This window comes from Grammomys surdaster, unplaced genomic scaffold, assembly GCF_004785775.1.
Source record: "Grammomys surdaster isolate TR1022 unplaced genomic scaffold, NIH_TR_1.0 126197, whole genome shotgun sequence".
NCBI classification, from domain to species: Eukaryota; Metazoa; Chordata; class Mammalia; order Rodentia; family Muridae; genus Grammomys; species Grammomys surdaster.
Genome location: NW_021621002.1, coordinates 661,118 through 683,032, shown reverse-complemented (window position 1 = coordinate 683,032; position 21,915 = coordinate 661,118). Strand labels below are relative to the sequence as shown.

General features: G+C 39.5%; 1 protein-coding gene across 3 annotated transcripts in view; it reads left to right on the top strand.

Moving 5' to 3' along the window:
• Positions 1 to 19,686, top strand: part of Avl9 (AVL9 cell migration associated) — a 46,401-nt gene extending 26,715 nt beyond the window's left edge. The window contains exons 11-18 of one of the 3 annotated variants that reach the window (XM_028758342.1): positions 566 to 700; positions 2,389 to 2,608; positions 4,958 to 5,075; positions 8,888 to 8,941; positions 9,369 to 9,457; positions 12,636 to 17,909; positions 18,674 to 18,771; positions 19,428 to 19,686. In XM_028758342.1, coding sequence (XP_028614175.1) covers positions 566 to 700; positions 2,389 to 2,608; positions 4,958 to 5,075; positions 8,888 to 8,941; positions 9,369 to 9,457; positions 12,636 to 12,751 — 732 coding nt within the window. In that variant the 3' untranslated portion in view covers positions 12,752 to 17,909; positions 18,674 to 18,771; positions 19,428 to 19,686. Of the gene's footprint in view, positions 1 to 565; positions 701 to 2,388; positions 2,609 to 4,957; positions 5,076 to 8,887; positions 8,942 to 9,368; positions 9,458 to 12,635; positions 17,910 to 18,673 lie in introns of all 3 variants that reach the window. The other 2 variants (XM_028758341.1, XM_028758340.1) reach the window with 2 other exon arrangements.
• Positions 19,687 to 21,915: the final 2,229 nt, after the last annotated feature.

Genomic DNA, 21,915 nt, shown 5'->3' with positions numbered 1-21,915 from the left:
ATTGGTTTGCAGACTTAAATGCCTATTGAGGATTAGTGATTCAACTATAATTTTAAGGCAGTACTTTTTCAAATGGAAATTAAACGGATACTGCCAATATAACTTTTGCTTTAACTAATTTGAGGCAAATATTCTGACATATTTTTGCATCCTGTTAAGACAACTGGACAGTAAACTGGATGCTTAACTGTTCTTATTGCACATTGGTGGCTATGTGAAGATACATGCTTTAATGTTCTTAACGGCTTGCTATTAGACAACATACTTCTTAATGGATGTAATATGTTTAATTCCTTAAATTAAAAGGAAGTCAGACTTTAAATTGGACCAAGAGTGAAGGGGTTAAGTAAGATAGCCTTGCAGAGGTTTGACCGTTTGTGAAGAAAATTAGCTAACCACTGACTGCAGTCAAGGCAAGACATTGCTCTGTGAATGTTATTTTAATGAGTCAGATTAAATGAGCTGGCAGGGAAGAATGGACATTTCTTTCATGAAAAGCGGTGTAGCTGTTGTTTTTTTTTTTTTTCACGTTTCTGTTGTTTTCTATTGCTCTTGTAATCCGTAGGGATATCTGTGTTTGCCTTACATGGCATTGCAGCAGCATCATCTCCTCTCTGATGTCACTGTTCGGGGATTTGTGGCTGGAGCTACTAACATCCTTTTTCGACAACAGAAGCACCTCAGTGATGCCATTGTGGAAGTATGTTTATGTCTGAGTATATGAACTTGGCCTGCTGGTTCACTATTCCTTTCCTAAATATAATTATGAACCTATTGTAACAGCATTAATAAGAAAAATATTTACTGATTTCTAGTCATTTTAATTATATATATTTTATATATTTTAATTATATATATATAATAATTATATATTATAAAAATAATTTTATACAAAAAAATATATATTTGTTTGGGTTTTTGGTTTTGGTTTTGTTTTATTTTTAAGACAGGGTCTCTATATAGCCCTGACTGTCCTGGAACTTACTTTGTAGACAAGGCTAGTCTTGAACTTGGAGATCCAACTGCCTCTTCCTCCCAAGTATTGGGATTAAAGGTATACCTCTCTATGCCCACCTTATATATATTAGCTGATTTGATTTTCCTAACAGCCCTATAAGATAGGTACTATCTACGTTTTGCACATACATAAGCTGAGGGACACAAGTTAAGTGACTGTCACATTATCAAACAACTGATAAATGCTTGACTAAGGAGTCCAGCCTGAGCAAACCAGGCCTATCATGGTCTCATCAGAATAATTTAAACACATACCCTGCTTAGTATATTCCTGATGTTAAAGAACTTCATAGCAATTGTTCAGTACTGTATCAATACTTTTAAATTTTTTAATTATTTATTTAATTTCACAATTGAAAAATGTTGGGATTTTTTTTAGCTGCACTCAGGTTTTTATGATTATTGACAGATTTATTATTATCCCAAATATAAGTGAGGGGAAGACTTTATATACCAGATAGGAGGGTACGGGTGAGAGAAGCATAGTGCTTTCACATTCAGAGTTGATTGATAGATGTTTTATTAATTCACTCCAAAACTAACCTTTGGGGGTGAGTTGACTTGTAAAGCAGTTGCTAAGTATGTGTAAAGGCCTAAGTTTAATCACTAGCAGCTAAAGAACAAAACAAACCCTTGCCAGCTAGGTATGTCAGTATGTATATATACAGACTATATAGCATGTATATGTATATATATATAGTATTACAAATATTTCAAAGTATGCATGCCCTCAAAATGGAAAAATTTGGAGGAATTGTAACTAAGCTTATTCTTTTTCCTGTTAGTATAAGGGCAAGTTTTATTGTATATATATCTATATTTTCCAAAGCGATTATACTGTCAAAGATTTTAAAACATGAATTACTTTTATGCAGTTCAAAGTCATGTTTTTAGTTGCACATATACTTTCTGTAAGTCTTTTCTTAAGACTTACTTATATGTCTGCTTATTTTGCCTGCATGCATATATGTGCGTGTACTGTGTGTACACTCGGTGACCATGGAGGTGAGAGGAGGGTGCCAGATCCCCTGGGACTGAGTGGATATAAGCAACTATGTGAGGCTGTGAAGCAGATGCACATCATCTCCAAGAGTAGCACATGCTCTTAACCACTAAGTCAGCTGTCCTCCTCTACCTTAATTTCTAAAATTAGAAAAGGCACTCTTTTCCATAAAAAGAGAAAGTATATAGAAACCTCAGTGTATTAGGCTGCCTCTTTCTTAGATTCATGCATGCCCTCAAAACGGAAAAATTTTTGAGAATCTTGTTACTCATATTTTTATTTCCAGTTCTAATTCCCCAGTATTTTTTCATAATGTGGCATGGATATCTTCTGTCCCAACTCTGACTTGTACCTGGGTACTCTTCTAGGTAGAAGAAGCCCTGATCCAGATCCATGATCCAGAACTTAGGAAGCTGCTTAACCCGACGACTGCAGACCTGAGGTTCGCAGATTACCTGGTGAGGCACGTGACTGAGAACCGGGATGACGTCTTCCTGGATGGCACAGGCTGGGAAGGAGGTGACGAATGGATCCGGGCCCAGTTTGCTGTCTACATCCATGCTCTGCTGGCTGCTACACTGCAGTTAGGTAAGAAGCACTCAGCCACAATTCTTCTGTAAACCTTCATGTTCTGGTATTTATGGATGTTTTCAGTTGCATAAGAAATAGGTATTCATAGTTAGAAAATCACTGGTACCCATATGGAGATAATGACTCTTTGACATTTTGAGTGCTTTATATCCTTCCAAACCTTTTTCTTTACAAATGTTTTAGACTTTGATTTTATGGCTTGGGGTAGTCTTTACAAAAGTGAGTCTATTTTGAGCATGTTGTCTGACCATTACTCTTTTCTTTATTATAAAAATGTTAAGACAGTACTGATTGTTTTCACTTCAACTTGGCTGCTGATTACTTTGTATCAAAGGAAATGTCAGTATTTGGTAACCTTATAAATTCTGCTTACCTATTTTCAAGTTATTAAAAAAAATTAAAGGAATCATTGCAAATTATATTCTGAGTGATTAGACTTTCAAAGTTTTATCCCATTCTAAAAAATATTATTTTTCCTGTTAAATGGTTAAAATGGGGCAGGTGAAAATACATTAAAAGTTCATTCTACTTAGAAAACAATATTAACTAGAAGTGGAGCTTTGCAGTAAGCATTTCTACCTTGGAACTCTGGCAAATACTTGTAATCTTGTAGCAAAAATAGATTTCAGAATATTTTTTGGTTGTCATTACTGAAAATTACACTGCTTTTTAAAAAAAACTAGCTGTGAAATCTGTACAGTATGCCATTAGCTTTCCTTTACTAGCCTGTGAAAGTGCATGTCTGCAGAATCGTGCGGCTTGCCTGCATTCTGGTGTCAGCAGGCTTGTTTTTTGTTTTTTAAATCATTATTGTCATTTTCACCTGCAGGCGTAGCCTTAAGTCTAGATTCCAGGGATGTTCCTCATTATAAAGAATCAGTAGTGGTCAAGTCCTTACTTTCTTGTTGGATATTTTTGAATGTACATCATCTCTACAAATATAGCAGCAGAAGCAGCAAAATTAAATCTTGTAACCCAAACTTACTTACTAATCTTAAAAAGAAGGCCAGATATCTACTAGTTATTTGGTCTCATGAATAATTACTGTTCTGTTTGTTTTCAAGACAGGATTTTTCTGTGTAGCCCTGGCTGTTGTGGAACTCACTTTGTAAACCAGGCTGGCCTCAGACTCCGAGATCTGCTTGCCTCTGCCTCCCAAGTACTGGGATTAAAAGCATGTGCCATAATTGTCCAGCATTCAACTTTTTTAAAATTAAGAAAATTAATACACGCAAGGTGTGTTCTGAACATTTTACAGCTAGTTACTAATTTTGGCCTTAACAGTAATCCCAGAAATTACAATTTCCAGAAGACGGGAAACAATACTGTGTAACTTGGTCATCCGTCTGGTTGAGCGGCTTCAGCCGTTGGGTTCAAAAGCCCGTTCTTATGTATGATCAGCAGAGGAGGTTGAGATGCAGAAATATTGTGGGGTAGCTTACCTTTATGCTGTAAATGGAACTGTGTGTCTCCTAGTCCTTTCCTAGCAACAAAAAGCTACTGGCATTTCACCTTAAAAGCAAACAACATAGCCAGACATGGTAGCACACACCTCAGATACCATCTGCCTGGACAGAAGAAAGCCAAGACAGAAGGGTCACTAGAGTTCAAAACCAGCCTGAGTGCATAGCAAGACCTTGTGACAAAAACAAAATAGCAAACCTTCATGTGTGGTAAATGTGAGACAGTAACTACTTGAATCAGTTCTCCAGAGCTATTCTGTCCTTCCAAGCAAAAGAAATGTTCGTTGACATTTCCCCATGGTATCAATATAGCCAAGAGCTACTACTTATCAGTAATGTGAAATCCTATGTTTTAAGTATTTTTGACAGTACAGTGCTTCAGTAATTCAAGAATGAAGCACCAAATGCTGAGACAAAGTCCAAACAAAGGAAACATGGGTAAAAGAAGTCGTATACTTGCTGTGCTTAACCTCTTTTAACATTTGGGAAGAGATTCTAACTGCCTCACCATATACTTAGGCCAGTATATCTGCTCACTGTCATGTCTGTAGTTTTTGTTTAGTAAATAATATGATCCTTGTAAGGAAAACATGGAAACATTTTGGCGTTGTAAAGAGCCCTCGGCAATGTTTGGCTCAGTCCTCTTATTTCTCAGTTAAGAAAATGAAGTTCTGAGTGATTAAGTGACTTGCCAAGGGCTTCAAAGCTTCTTAACAGGGTTTCTGGAACTAGAGCCAAATCTGCTTACATCTGTATGTCCCCACAATGTGGGTGTGGGACTTAAAACCATAAAGGGACTTTCACCCTTTATAGTTACTAAACTAATCTTCATGCCCCGTTGGCCGTGATCCAGCTTAACTTTCTTCAACCATTTTCTTGGCAGATAATGAAAAGATGTTGTCAGACTATGGAACCACTTTTGTTGCCGCCTGGAAGAATACTCACAACTACAGGGTATGGAACAGCAATAAGCATCCAGCACTCTCAGAGATAAATCCAAAGTAAGTATGTCCTCTGGACTTGATAGGATGGAAAATGGTTGCTTTACAAAGAGAGCCTTTTTGTTATTGAGACAATCTTACTCTGTAGCCCCTGCCTAAGCTGGAACTCACTGTGTAGATCATGCTGGCCTCAAACAAAGAACCACCTGCCTCTGCCTCTGCCTTCCCAGTGCTTGGATTAAAGGTTGTTTACTACCACTCCTGGTTTAAATACTATTTTTAATGATACAAGCATAATTTGGCTATTTTCATTGTACTTTGAACTTCTATTTCATGGAGGGAAATGGACAAAATCAACTTTGTATTCAACACTATGCTATGTGGGAGCTATCGTTAATTGCTTTTAGCTAAAGCAGAAATGTGATTTAAGTGATGCTAGAAAATAACAACACCACCTTTAATCCCAGCACTTGGGAGGCAGAGGCAGGCGGATTTCTGAGTTCAAGGCCACCCTGGTCTATCAAGTGAGTTAGCCAGGGCTACACAGAGAAACCCTGTCTCGAAAAACCAAAAAAAAAAAAGGACAACACACACACTTTCTGACATACAGATTAAACAATATAAACTTCTAGATGCATTTGGTAGGGAACATGGTTTCAAAACATTTTGGTGGACAAGTCTGTTATTATCTTTATATTATCGCTCAAAGAAAATGAGTAGGTTCAACTCTAACTTCAGTAAATTTTTTGGCTACAGCAAAACCTATATTGCTATCTGAATATATTAAAAACAATTAAAAAGTAGACTACGTTTAGTGCTATTAAGTGAATGAAATAAGAGTTCAAAGTAGTCTACCTCACCAGTTACAAGGTCTGGGTACTAAAGCGTAAGGAGGGAAACAGGTATGTGAGCTGGTTTGCCAGGGTTACAAGCTGGGTAACCCTAATAAGTCAGCTATCCAGTATGTGAGCTGTCTCAATCGTTGAGCCTGATTCTATTAACCTGAACCAGCTCTGCAGATCTTAATGGTTACATAGGTTTAGCTAGACTGGGCTTTTTAAAAAAAGGTACCAAAACATGTGTAAAGAAACTAAGGGGCATTATAACTTCTCTTTTTGACTCTCTGTTCCACAAGGTCTAAGAACTTGAGGTAAGGCAGCTTGTCCCATGTATAGGTAAGCAATGGTGGGTTGGGAACTTATGTCCAATACAGCTTCCCAGTCACCATTGTCAGGGTACTCAGCAAGCTCACAGTCAGCATCATACTTTGTCCTGGCATCAGCATGTCTCACCCATCACTCTGGCAGCCACCATGCTCCTTCAGCATCCTGCAGAAAAAACACAAACATGCCCTCTTCCCCATAATTAATACCTGATCAGGATCATGCCTTATGCCAGTAAGTGGATCCTTCCCTTTCACCTATGCATAAGTATGCCTAATTGTAGAGCGCCATAGGCAGTCAGCAGAAAGTTCCTTGGCATCCAAATTAAAAAAAAAAAAAAACAAAAAAAACAAAACTTTAAAATAAAAAGAATATGATTTAAATAAATTTGTGGTGTACAGGGGTATATCTCCCCCTTTTTTATTTTATGAAGATATTGTTTTAAAGTTCCATAGACTAGGAAGTAGGCTTCAGGCAGGAATCTGACATTAGGCTAGAACAAAGAAGTAATTTCAGGTAGGAATCTAAATCCTAGGCTAGAATAAAGAAGTAGTCTTCAGACATGAAAATGACCCTGGGCTAGGACAGGGAAGTTAACTCAGATACTTTGGTCATCCTGATAAGCCTTTAGAAACAGTGATCACAGATGTGTTCACCTAATTGGGTTTAGTGCCTTGCTTTTTCTTTGACTATTTGTGTTTATTGTCTTGTTTGTTCCTTGACTATTTGCATCTATTGTATTGCTAGACCCTCAGCCTAGAACTGACCTTACTACATGCTTGTAATCAAAATGGTATAAAAGCATAAAGGAGGGGGGGATGGGATGGAAGTTCTAGGGAGGAGAAATGGGGAAAGGGGATGACATCTGTATTGTAAATAAATAAAGTATCCAATAAAAAAAGAAACTAAGGTTATAGGGGTTCAAAAGCAGACTGGAAAGCACTCATAACTAGGTGTGATAGCACATGCCTGTAATTGTAATCCCACACTCAGGCTAATGTTGGAGAGTTACCTTCAAAAATAAACAAAGAGGACACCAGTAGATATGCTAACATGAAAGGAAGAAATCTCATTTGGCTTCACTCAGACCAAGGAATGCAGAGTATGGAGGAAGCAGGAGAAAAAAATCTCCCCAGGGAAGAGCCCCCAAAATATGGTCAGCCCTGAAATCATATACATACAGTTAGCATTATACATTATACAGACTGGTAAGGTGTGTGTGTGTGTGTGTGTGTGTGTGTGTGTGTGTGTGTGTGTGTAACAACAATTAAAAAAATAGAGGCCATGAACTTGAGAGAGCGAGGTGGTGATTTACATTGTAAGGGTTGGAGGGAAGAAAGAGAGGAGGAAAAACAATGCAATTACATTTTAATTTCAAAAAAAAATTATAAAAGTACATATAGAAAAAAGATACTTGTTTTTACATTTTTAAAAGAAAAAAGAGAGAAGATCAAAGATGAAGAGGCCCAATAGAGTAGTAATTAGGGAGTCATGATAGTCAGTAGATTTTAAACATTTTCACCATATTCAAAATAAATGAAAAAAAATAGTCTTCATTAATTTTCAGGAAGTGTAATTTGAAACATTCCAAACTAATTACCTTGAAATCTACCTGATACTTTTTTAGCTTCTAAAGAGGAATCCTCTTAACTCACCAAGCATCAGACACGTCTTAGGAATAGGAAAAACGACTGATTAGGGATGTTTTTGTGATATCGCAGGGTTTGCTACTGAACTTGGGGCTTTGAACATGTTAGGCAGCTTCAAGTACAGCATGTGCATATGATTTGTTAGGTTAGTTTGTGATCTGTAGAAGGAAGAACTGTTTTATATGCTGTCTTTGACCCAGAGCACTTTGCTGTCATTTAACAAAACTATAGCATTTTGTAAAAGTAGCTGTGAATGTCTCTTTCTCTGTATCACAGAGTGACCTTGAGTGTAAGACAAGAATTGGTTATTGGGCTCCTCCAGTCTTACCTGGGCTTAAGTCCTGGGTTTGGTTTGGTTTTGGTTTCAATAAAATGTTTTTCCTTTGGTGTGGCAGAAATTCTCACAAAACTACAGTGTCACTTTAAGTTCTGCATTTTGAGTTGCTTTTCTAATAAACTACAGATTTTGCTGATTCACTGGCAAACTTTCATAACCAGCCGGGCAGTGGTGGCACACACCTTTAACCCCAGCACTTGGGAGGCAGAGGCAGGCGGATTTCTGAGTTCGAGGCCAGCCTGGTCTACAGAGTGAGTTCCAGGACAGCCAGGGCTATACAGAGAAACCCTGTCTCAAAAAACCAAATTAAAAAAAATTTTTTTTCATAGCCAATGACACATATTTACAGGGTGACCAGGATCAAGGTCGTGATGGTGGCCTTAATTAGCTACTCACCTAATTTCCTGATGTATTTTTAAGATGGGATGATGCTTGGTCCCTACCCCAGATGAAGTAATTCCTATGTAAGAGTAGTGGTAGCACTTCCGTCCCCCACTTCACACTTCTAGCCACATTGATCCATTGTACAAGGAAAGAAGGTAGAACTCAAAACTGTTGAGTGACTTGGAGAGTTCATATTCGGAATGATGCACAGGGCCTCCTGTCAGTTTCAGAGTACTGTGTCCACTTGTGTCTCCCAAAAGGTGTACTATCAGTTCATGTGACTGCTCTTTGCAGCATTATTGATGTATTCATAATATAAACGTAAGCTTTGTTTTACAGCCATCCTTTCCAAGGCCAGTACTCGGTGTCAGACATGAAACTCAGATTCTCACAGTGAGTACTTAGAGAAAATAAGGGGGAATTATTCTAAGTATATGCTATATGTTGCCAATTGGGTATTTTGTTTACTTGATAGTGTTCTAAACAGTAAGCCAGTGTGTATAACATTCTGTAGCTCAACAGCATGTATTTCAGAATGGAAGCTCTGTCCATACACAATAGTATGAAATAATATCAGGTCTTGCTATTCTTATTTTGATGATATCCTCTCAGAAACCATGTATGTCAAGGATATTTAGCCATAAATCTTTCTGTCCTCACCTCAGCTAATTTCTGTGTTCTTTCAAGTACATTCAAGTATTTATTCATGATACTTTTGCTTTTTATTTTCTCAATACTAATTTGGGATGATAATAGAGTAGTTTGGTTGTAGGTGTTCTCAAATGTTTGAGATTTTTAAAAATTTTATTTCTTTTCTTAGTTCTGTTCAGAACAGTGAACGTGGCAAAAAAATTGGCAGTGTCATGGTCACAACCAGCCGGAATGTGGTACAAACAGGAAAAGCTGTTGGTAAGGCACACCCTCACCAGGAACTGTTTGTTATATGCATCCATTTTCTGTCTTGCATGTAATATTCATTACAGTAGAGTTATAGAGATTTCTGGATCACAGAACAATACAAGAGGTGTTTAAAGTGTTCAGTTTTAAAACTAAAAGAGGAATTTATGTTTTTCTAAGTAAGTGAAAGAATAAAAAGAGCTACTACAGATAGCCAGTAAAGTCAGAATAGCTCTGGATCTGCTGAAGAACTAACAACCGGATGCAAGGTTTCTAATTTAATTACATCTATGTTGGCTTGACTTTTGTGTTCTTTCCTCCTCTTCTTCCTCCTTTCTCTCTCCCTGCCTCTCTTTCTTCCTTTCTTCTCTTATCCAACCCCCCTTGGTTTGTCAAGACAGGGCTTCACTTTGTAGTCCAGATTAGCCTCAAACTCCCGATTCTCCTGACTCAACACCCCAAGTGCTGAGATTACAAACTCTATTAGATATTTAAGGAACAAATAACATAAATTGAATACAAACCTTTCATAAAGTAGTGACTGAGGTAATACTTTGCAACTCACTTTATGAGGCCAGTATTAACCAGATACCCATAGCTAGGTAAATCATAGCATGTGCATATATTCTGTGCCTAGTATGCTTTCACTCAAAAATTTTTGAAGATTATTCTGTGTTGTGTCTGAATAAATTCCTTATTTCCACTTTTCCCTTTTGTCTGTTTGTTGTTGGAGCTCCAGGTAGCCTGTAACCTATTATGTAGACCAAGCTGTCCTTGAACTCAAAATTGGCCTGCCTCTACCTCCCAAGTACTGGGAGTAAAGCTATTCTGTACTTTTAACTTGTTGTTTTGATCCGGTTTCAAACCTGAAACCATGGTAGTTACTTCCCTTATTACTTTGACCATACCTTCCAGACAACTCAAGGGAGAGCTTTGCATTGGCTTATGGCTTTAAAGGGCACAGTTTATCAGGTCAGCAAAGTCAGGATGCCATTCATAACAGTGTGAGCATGTGGCTGCTGCTCCTTATATCATAGTAGATCCAAAAGCAGAGAGCCAAAGCTGGAAATAGTCACAACTTCAGACCCCTGTGTAACACCTCTCGTGGACCACAGGTCCCAGAGTTCTTTAACCTCCCAATGCAGTACCACCATGCAGAGACTAAGTATACAAACATACGAGCCCATGTGGGACCATAACAGAAATAACTGTTAACTCTTAGTGAGCAAAACTCAAAAGCCCCAGTATAAGAATGCCTCATAATGGTCTTGGTAGCTAACAGTCCTTACACCTATAGAAAGATGGCAAAAAGACTCTCTGGGCTCCTTTTAAAAGACACAGAACACATAGCCCTACTGCTAGGTACATTTTTTTTTGCCAGAGGAATGGAATTTGATATATTTGTTTCTGTATGGTTATACATTTTATTTATTTTGAACTCTTATATTTAATAGGAAAATTTAGCTTTGTTGAAGACATACGTATCACTATAGTAGTATGTCTCCCCCCCTCGGCCCCCCCCCCGTCCAAAAGAGATCTCTTCAAAGAATCGCAGAGAATACTCAAAACTATGGATATGCCATGATTTTTCTTGGACATCCAACCTATGATAAAACATTACCATGTAAATTAACCACAGAAATAGTAGGATGAGAGAGTTATGACAGTATATTTTAGTAAAAGTTATATAAATGTATTCTGTCACTCAAAAGTTTTTTACTTTTTTGTTTAAAGAAATCACTACAGCTCTTCTTTGATGTGTTCATATTGCCAACTCCACTGCTCTTGCCTTTAGGGTTATTGGAACGTAGACACTGCATTGCTGTGATAATCATGACCAAAAGCAACTTGGAGTTGAAGGGGTTTGCTTGGCTTACATGTCCTAGGACAGACACAGTTCACTGAGAGAAGCCAAGGCAGGAACTGATGCCAAGACGGTGGAGGAACACTGTTCAGTGCCTTGCTTAGCCTACTTTCTTACACCATCAAGAAGACTTGCCCAGGAGTGGTACCAACCACGGTGGGCTGAATCCTCCTACACTAATCATTAATCAAGAAACTGCTCTATAAATTTACCTAAAGACCATTTTCCCAATTAAGATTCCCTCTTTCCAGATTTGTCTAGGCTTGAGTCAAGTTAATGAAAACCAACCTGCATACCAAGGGAGTGAGTCTGATAACCACGGGTCTACCAAGTGACTGGTAGGCAGGAGCAGAAGCTGTATATTTGACAAAAGGAAATATGAGTAGGTACAGAACTGGAAAGTGGGATGGGCCATCACCACTTCAAACAGACTGTAAATGATTTATTTCTAAAATATTCTATTGAACATTTATCACCTGAATATTATTGTCTGAAGATTCAGACGACGGGGAACTGAAGTGTAAGAACTGACCCACGGTCAAGGAGAAGAGCTATATTTGGTTTCCAGTGTCGCTGCTGTTAATTAAATTGCAACACAAGTCTCTTCTGTGCGCCCTTTCTCTAACAGCAGTGACTCAAATAATCTCACTTTCACAGCAACTTCAAAGATACTATTTAAAAACAACATGACAAGACCTACAAGGCTCTCTTCCAGTATAGTACTATTCTTGTAATATAAGTAGGTTCAGAGAAGTGTGTTTGTTCTGTCTGCATGGAAGTGTGGGTACCCATGGAGACCTGAAGCTTTGGGACCCGTGGAGCTGGAGTTAAAGGCAGTTTTGAGTCTCCTGATATGGGTGCTAGGAACTGAATTTGGTCGTGGAAGAACAGTAAACAATTCTAATTCCTGAGGCATCTCTCCAGCTGTATATTTAGCTATTTAAGCTCTCCAGATAATTCTGATCATAGTCAGAGTTGCTAGTGCTGTGGCTGTAAAATTATGCTATAAGCCCCCACAAAGTACCTAGTGTGGGCTCCTGTGGTGAAACATGACTGTTTTCTTTAAGACACTCAAATGGAAAGATAGTCTTTTGAACTAAAAATTTAAGTGGTATCTTAGTAACTACAAATCTTACTGTGTTTCAATGAGTTAATCTTATTCTTGTTTGTCGGGTTTTAATTGTCTAACAAAATGTTAGATATAGGCTGGAGATGTGGTTCAGTATTAAAGAACCTGCCTACGTTATATTTCCCAGCATGCAAAAAACCTTAACCTTTTATTAAATTCATACATTTTTTCCTTTTGTTTTTCTGTTTCTCCAACAGGCCAATCAGTTGGAGGAGCTTTTTCCAGTGCAAAGACAGCTATGTCTTCATGGCTGTCTACTTTCACCACATCCACCCCTCAGAGTCTTCCTGAGCCACCCAATGGGAAGCCCTGAGTCCAGCAGCAGAAGCTGCTTTGTTTTCTAAGGTGTAATGCTCCCTCCCCTTCTGCTGCTCCCACGGTTTCTTCCTCTATCCAGAGGTCCATACCCAGGGACCAAGATGACAAACTGTTTACATGGACCGTTGCACTCTGTCTAAATGAAAGTTGCAGGATACTAAGTGGATGAAATCACAACCATAGCAGAATAGCTTTCCAGGTTGGGGGTTAAATTGACTACTTTTACTTCGTTCTGAGCCTAATTAATGTACACAATGAACCTTCTAGTGAATTTTAAGTTCTGAGATTGTACATTTGTTTACTTAGAAGAATTTTTACATATGTATATTTTGTTCTATTTTGCTGTTTAAATATTTAGATGGTCATTGTAATTTATATTGACTAAAATTAAGTTATATTACTATTTCACTATCTCTGAAGTTAGCCCTAAAATGTATTTGTAACATATAGGGATTATGCATTCCAGCCTGAGTTCTAGGGTGGGCTTTTATGGGGTGGTTAGAGGGAATCCTCTACCCACTGAACACTTCTTCCCAGAGCTATGAAATTCAAGAGGGGAAAGCTGAGGGTAAGATGTCATTTTCTATGAATATCCTCCTGTCACAGTTGGTGTGAAGCAGCAGAGATGCCCCTGTGCTTCTCTCCTACTGGCAGTGCTTGTGCAAGGAAGCAGCAGTGGTGATTCAGCAGCACTGAAGGGTTGGCACATGTCTGGAGTGTCTGGAGGACAGTACTTTGTCGACCCACATGCTAGCTCAGTCAACTCCAGTTATGTTGCTGTCTTAATCAGCACTTTGTTATCAAAAATATGTGCCTTGTTTCCTCATGTAAGTGGTCGTCCATTGGATCTGCATAGATCCACAGGCCTTCTCTTAGTCTTGTTCTGCATTGAGCTTTTCAAGGCAGTTGGCCTTCCTGCTTTCCTGACTGAAAATCCTCCTGTCGTCAGGGCTGCTACCTTCTAAAGAAAAACAAAATGACCAATAAAAGTTAAATATAAACCATGACTTAGCCCACATTTAGAAAAACAAGAAGTGGGCCGAGGAGATGCTTTAGTGAGGGAAAGTGCTTACTGTGCAAGCATGACAACTTGAATCCAGATCCCTGGAACCCACATAAAAAGCCACATCTCTAATCCCAGTGTTCCTACAATGAGGTGGGAGGTAGAGTCTAGAGAATCTTAGAAAGCCAGCTAGCCTAGAGTGAACAATGAATTGGCAAAAATGAGAGACCCTGCCTCAAAACAATGTGGAAAAGATGAACCAGATTGTCCTCTGACTTCCAGGGAATGTGTTGAGTGCATGCTTATATTCACACACACAAAGACACACACCTCAAATAAAAGAACAGTAAGAAACAAGAGAATGAATTCACACCCATGCCAGGAGTCACTTGTTTGGTAAATCAGTACAGCTAGTTTTATGTTACCACAGGCATGAATTTGCCAGCCTGTCATTTAAATTCATGCTTGTCATGTATAGCTGTCATTTGCCTTTCAGGGGATCCTGAATGGGTGTTCTCAGGGAGTGCTTATGGAAAACAGTCTGCCTTTTCAGTAACAGAAGGCATGTGGAATAACATATGATTTAACAAGCGTTGGCAAAGTCAGGGGCCTAATTAAGGACATTGATTATATTTCTTTTTTTGTTGTTTTTGTTTGTTTTTTTGTTTTGTTTTGTTTTTTGAGACAGGGTTTCTCTGTGTAGCCCTGGCTGTCCTGGAACTCACTCTGTAGACCAGGCTGGCCTCGAACTCAGAAATCCGCCTGCCTCTGCCTCCCAAGTGCTGGGATTAAAGGCGTGCACCACCACTGCCTGGCGATTATATTTCATTTATCCCGTATGAGATTCCCTAAGGACTATAAAAAGAAAATAGGGCATAATTCAGTATTTTTAAAACTTGGCAAGTTGCATTTTAACACGAACTACTTCCAATTGGGCATAATAACTTGAGAGATTCCAGTGACAACAAATTAATCGGTTAATGGGGGAACAATATTAATTGTCTTTAGCCAGTAAATATTTGAAAAGAGAAGAAAATAAAGCCACACAAAACTGAAAGGAACGTTAATGTTGTGCTGAGACTCCTGAGAATTCATGGCTAGATATCATTTCATGTGGCTAAAGCATATTGCTATACCCATGGTAGTTGGCATTGCTAGGAGCCCGGCCTGGGTTAGCTAGTAAGATGATGATGTGTTCTTTAGTTTGCACCAGGTTTGTATGACTTGGGGAAATGCCTGCTGTCACTTAAACAAAAACAATGCAACATTCACTTTGAAATATACTCGGAGGGGGAATATGTAACTGCTTTTGTCTCACACTCCCCACTTGAGTGTGTATGGGTTCCCCTGCGTATGGTCTCACTGTCTTACCACATAGGTCTCTAAAATTGCCAAACTCCTCCCTCTTGTCTCAACTGGGATTATAGGAGCACACCACTGTGCCAGGCTCAAGTGTATATTTTAATTGAACTTTCTCTTAATGTAGTTAAAAACTTAACTCTTAAAATAGTCACTTAACTGGTCAGCATAAAATAACTTACCTTTGAATATAAAACATCTTAGAATGGTCAAAAGACCATATGCCTGCTTCCTTTAGGTTCTTGGAAATGTTGGCTTTTCAAGGGCCATACACAATTTTGTTGCTGGCAGGGGCATCACCTAATGCAGCAGCGAGTGTCATGGACAATAGGAGATACACCCAATGAGCCCACACATGTGAAGTGTCCAGTGAGCTAGGCTAACTCTGACGCGTAGTCTCCCTCCAGTGCTGGCAAGGTAGCCCATTAGCCAACACTAGGCCTTTTGACTCTTTCCAGGTGATGTGGCTATTGGAAACCACACTTTCTCCAGTGATTGCCAATACTCTTGTGTCTAAGAACTGAGTGTAACTAGACCTGCCAGAGTGAAAATCAACCAACATTTTTCAGTTTCACCAGGCAGACATTGTCAGTAGCTGTACTGCTGTTCAGGTGGTTTTCAGGAAACCCATTATGATCCTAGTGTAACGACAATGACACAGATAAGGGAGAGAATTAAAGCTGTGAGTCTAGAGTAGAATAGGAATTCTGAAGCTGCATGTTTAACAGATGTGGAGCAGTTGTATACGTTCATCTGATTTATAACCAATATGAATTGTCCACTCCCAAATCCTTCACTAGCTACAAGCCTGAAAAGAGTTCTCTCCTTTTGCATTAAGAAACAGTTGGCTTTCTTGCACAGCAAAATAGAGCACATGACAGGACTTCCTCAGCCCTTCTGCCTTTCAAATTTTGTACTAAGCAGTTAACTGTTTTTTAGAATAGTTTTCTTTAGAAATTCAAGGAAAAAGCAAATTAGGAAAACAAAAATAAGAAGCTATTACATAGCTGAGAAACAGGGCACTTAAAGTCTGAATGGAGAATATTTTGACACCCAGTACTTAACCTACTAAAGGCATGAGTTTAGACAGAAGTTAGAATTGTAATTTGCTATTTACATTTGTATGTGAAGCTGTACCTTTTTTTTTTCCTGGTAGGCAGGTGTTATTGAAGTTAAATATTCTATGGGGAAAACCTTGTGGGAATTAATAGCCAGTGGCCCCTCATTCATTCTTGATAAGTTTAGAAGTTCTGCAGGCCAGCGTCCTGATTTATACCCACAGGCAGTGTCTGCTGCAGCCTCCTCAGAGGGCAGCCTGTTAGAACAGAAGCCGCTTGCTCCTGCTTGTGGTGCTAGCTGCACCAGCCTGTTAATGTACTGAGGTATTGCTTAGGATCCCTGAAACATTTGTACACTGTGGTTCTTTAAGGAGAAGTGGCCCAGCATTCATGACTTTCCACGACATCTCCTGGTAGCCTTTAACTATGACAGAATGCTCCTTGAATCACCTGAAGATGACCATCATTCCTCATAACGTGGCGCTAGGATCTTCTCATTCCAAGTCTTCTGACTTCATTAGTTTGGAATTGTTTTTCCATAATTTCCAACATTCCACAAAAATTTTTTTTAGAGACAAAGGTATGTGTTTTTTTTCATACAAAAGCTTCATAAAAATGACTTCCTACCTGAATTATGAAGAAGAAGAAACTGGCTCCCTCGTATGGTATAACACTCCGAAATTAAAAGATTGTGCATGTCTAAGGGGTTGGATATATTTTGTAAAACTCTAAATATGTTTGTATTTCTGTGCTGTTCAGAAATTTACCTTTTTACTTGTACTAATTAAAGATATAGAAAACTATATATTTAAATCATGTAAATGGAACACAATTTAAAGGGGTTTCCAATCTTATTTTTCATCAGCTTCTCATGCACATAGTATGCTGCTAAAGTTCCTTTTGTGTGCAATATAAAGGTTTGAACATTTCAAGTCAGGTACTGAGCCAGAAAAGGTCATTGAAGTTTTCAGAAAACTGCTTAGAGCATATTTTATTTTGTTGAGATACTGCTATTTTATAGCTGGAAAAACAAGATTACGCATTACATGTTTGAGTCCGCTTGATCATCTGTTTCTAGATGTAGGAAGCATTTGATTAATGACTTGGTGAAGGTACTTACTGGTTGGAAAATAGTTTTTAAGGAAGTTAAGCTGTAGCTTTTCTTTTCTCTAGTAGCTTTGTAGTTTTGCTAGTTTTCTGTTGTCATTTGTTTTTTAGAACATTGAAGTTATAAATCATGTCTAATCTTGCTGAACTGTAGAGCTTCTATTGTACCTTTTTTTTAAGAAAACCTGATAATAAAATTATCCTGTTTCTCTTGCACACGTGCTGTTGATCTCCTAGACTTCACTGCATGTTGTCTGTGTGATTTCTGGCCTTCACACCTGGGCAACAGTGCATTCGTCATTTGTCAAGAAAGCAGCACATAGGTGAACTGAAGGACTCCATGCCCAATTTAGCTTCCTCCTCATACTACTCATGTTTGGAACCTCAGCTTTCTAACTGTGACCTCTGCGGAAAGAGCCCTGTGTAGCATCTGGGGAAGTCTGAAGGGATGCTGCAGTTCTAAGGACGTTGGTGATATGATCACCTCATGGACAGGCCAGGGAAGGAGAAACTGCATTGCCACAGTCCATTCCTCCACTTGGATTGGTCAGACGAGTACACTGAGGATTCCAAGGGTGTTTGCTGTGCACCGTGGCTCCGTTACAGCTTGTTCATGGAGTAAGAAGGTAAACCTCCCTTTCCTGGGGTTGTATGAGTGTGGCCTTTAAGTTGTTAAGCACTAAGGAAGGTGATCTAGATTTAAAAAGATCATTTTTTCAGACGATAATACAAGTTAAAATCAAAACAGAATTCAGGTAGAAAATTATAAACTCCTTAAGATAGGATAGCTGTTACAGTAATGTACTAAATTGATAAAAATTGATGGACTGGATGTTGTTAATGTATATCTTACCTTATAGTTTACATAACTTATAATTGTGTTCAGTGTATATCTGAGAGAAAAGGCCTTTTTAATGGATGAAAAGGGTGAATTGTTGTAGATGGGTTCTAATGCTATTTGTGTTAATTCAGCTCCCAAAATCACAGGGAAATCTAACTTCTGCCTGAAAGACACTGAGGGTCTCTGCCCCAGTTGTCTCTAATTGGTAAATAAAGTTGCTGTGGCCAATGGCTGGGCAGGGAGACAGAGGCAGGACTCCCAGGCAAGGGAACCATGGGAAGAAGAAGGTTTTATAATTGCCATGCCGGGAAATCAGGAAGATTGGGCTTGAGAGCTGGAGAAGTGAGAGGGTACAGCCATGTAAGAGGCAGCCCCAACCCTCCCACTCCCCGTTTGGGTCTAGGGTAACAAAGATAAGAGTTTAGATTTTAGTACTAATTCAGGAGTATCGGAGGGGAGGCATTAGAAACGTGGAAATTTGGGAATAGCCAGCTGTTGAGCTTCTTAGGGGCATATTAAAATAGAGTCCATGTGTGTCTTTCATTCAAGAATCCACAACATTGGGGCGGTAGTGAGAAGCGCCAGCACAGCCGCCAGAGGATTAACTGACTACCACAACAGGACAAGATCTCTCAACTGTGGCACACGTGGGTGCTACACACTGTTTATGTGTTCTGCATACTGTTTATCATTTTGTGGTTTACAAATATTTGATAGTTATTTTTTCCTCTAATTATCTTTAATTATGTGCATATTGAGGGGTGGGTGTTCACAATGCCATGTCCATCAAAGCCAGAAGAGGGAATCCAGTCCCCCAGAGCTGGAGTCACAGGTGGTTATCTAAAATGGATGCTGAGAACTGAACTCTGGTCTTCTTCAAGTGTAGCGTGCCCTTCTAACTACTTGGCCTTCTCTTCAGCAAATGAATAAAATTCTTAATCTAGTCGCATTGACCCATTTACATTTAGAGACTTTGTGTTCTCTTTAAGAAGACACTCTACAATGTTGTAGAAGTTATTTAGTCTTGAGTTTCACATTCAGGACTACCTGGGATTTCTTTATTAGAGCTGTGCGAAATCAAGATGTACAAGAATAGTGTATCTTGCTGCTGCTTATTTCTTCAAGGGAAAACTCCTGTGGTGCTAACTTCTCATCATTGTATGTTCACACAAAACCACAAGAGGAACATAGGATCAGAGTCTGAGTTAAAGAGAAGCCTTTAAGTACAACAGTAAATTTACAGAGGTAAATATTAGCCGAGATTCTCATTTAACTTATCCATATTTTTCTCATTTTGTTTCAGGTCTTGGCAAAGTATTACCTCAGGACCACTTCGTAGAGATGGATGAAGAGACCTTGTTTTGGTACTCTGATTGTCTGATGTCCTCAAAGTCAAATAGTCTCACAGTGGTTCCAGTGTTTCCAAACCTGTCCTGGGCAGCCACAAACTTTGAGGACCTTTTAACTGTACCAGAGACTACTCAATTTCCCCCCAGGAAACTTTTTATAGTCTGTGGCCGCTTGAAGTTGCTGTTAACATAAACTGAGTCCCTCAGACTGCATATTAAGTTCTGCCTTTCTTGTGGAGTATTTGATTACCTGCTGTGTGTCATGTACGTTGCATGATAACATGCATTATCTGGCTGAATATAGCTTGCTGCCTTAGGTAGGTTGCCAGTTGCCAGAGGGTAGAGCATACTGACTTACCAGCCAGGGTACTAAACCAGCATACCTTCCTAGGGGAGTGGCAACTGTTCGTGAGGAACAAGTAGGTCCCTATGAACCTGAGCCAAGACCTAAAGGTTGTGAGTTTTAGCATGGAGGGAGATGAAGATGAACTTGATGACACTAAGGACCCCAGAGCTATGAGAACAGCTAGGGAGCAGCATGTCTTGGAGAAATCATATGTTCAGAGTGGCAACAAGGGTCAGAAAGGAAATAAAACCAAGAAATATGGCCAAGTCAGCACAAGGAGAGTCCCGTCGGGATGGTGAATGTAAACAATTTGGAAGGTAATGGCTTCCTAGGGGCAGGCAGCATCATGGGGAGCTGCTTCAGGAGCCCGATCACCACAGCCTGTTTAACTGAACTATGAGCTCAGTGTTTCTCAGCTGCCCATCTCTAATTCATCCACTACAGCCTTTTTCACTGGCCCAATCTCAGCTTCCCACCAACCAAATAAAAACACATGTCCAAAACACAATAAGCCCCAAAGCAAAACTCCTACAGCTGTTCTCAGTCAAAATCCAGTCACTGTGAGAACATAGCTGCTTAGATTTCACCAGAGGTTAGAGAGTAAGGTGACTAATGAAAAGGCACTGTAAGCCACTATAGCTATGGGGGTGTCATATTGAGGGCCTGAGCAACTGCCCCAGCTACTGTCTCCAGCAGAGCAAAGACCCTAGAGACTTGGCTTTATCACAGTGCTCAAAGAAACCTACTCTGCATGCTTTACATTGGGGTTAATTTGCATGTGTGAAAAGTCCATCTATAATAGCTAACATCTAGATTCTTCTAGCCAACCTAATCCATGAGCCTGTTTTAAGCAGGAACTTGTACTTCCTCTGGGGAGTAAAGTAGCCTTCCCACCTGCCTAGGCCAGCCCTGCCCCAGAAAGCAATCACTGAGCACTTTGTAGAGCTCTGAGGCAAGTTTTGTTGCACCATTCTCCCCTTCCATGGCCTGAATTGGTTCTTTGTTCAATAGCATGCATCCATTTAGAATCTGAAACCTCTGCCCTAGATAAATCATCTCTGCTCACACCACACGTCTGTGAGATGGAAATCCCCAGGTAGACGTTTGACAGATAAATCAGTACTTTTGTTATTAAAATCACAAGGCTGAAAGCCAGGTGTAGTTACATAGCCATACCCCAGCACTGCAGACTCCAGAGAATAGTTCAAGGCCAGCCAGATGCTTTAGGGTTTATTGCTATGAAGAGACACCAAAACCAAGGCAACATTTATAAAGGAAAACATTTAATTGGGGCTGGCTTACAGTTTGAGAAGTTCAGTCAACTATCATCATGGCAGGAAGCATGGCACCATCCAGGCAGGCTTGGTGCTAGAGAAGGAGCTGAGAGTTCTACATCTTGATCTGCAGGCAGCAAGGAGGAGCTTTCTATTGGGAGGAGCTTCCACATATAAGACCTCAAAGCCCACCTCCACAGTGACACACTTCCTCCAACAAAGCCACACCCACTCCAATAAGGCCAGACCTCCTAATAGTGCCACTTCCAATGGGTCAAGGATTCAAACACGAGTCTGTGGGGCCCAAACCTTTTCATACTACCATACCTGGGCTACATAATGACACATTGTCTCACAAAAGTATTGGACTAACAGGAATTAAAATAGAAAAATTTAGAGAAGGGAGGAGATATCAGGGGCAGCCCTGATTACACACTGAAGGCCTAAAACCAGCCATAGGCCTAAAATCAGCAGTAGTCCTGTCATACATGTATACTAACACCAAGTCTTAGGTCTCTGTGAAAAAACATTGAAACAGATGGCTATAAGCTAATGTAAACAGGCAGCTTTTGTGGAAATTTACCAGCCCGAGTAGTCATAGATCTTGTAAATAGGTAGCCTTGGCAGACAATACCAACTTAGATAAGGACAAGTGAGTCAAAGGCAGACTCATAGTGACCTGTCTCCTGAACCTTCACCCAGCCGATACCTGGTTCTGAAAGATATCTGTATTCCCCCTGAACACCCACACTCCAGTGTCATCCCCTTCCCACATCCTGCCTTTCTGTGTTTATATCCCCTGTGTGAATGAATTACAATTTG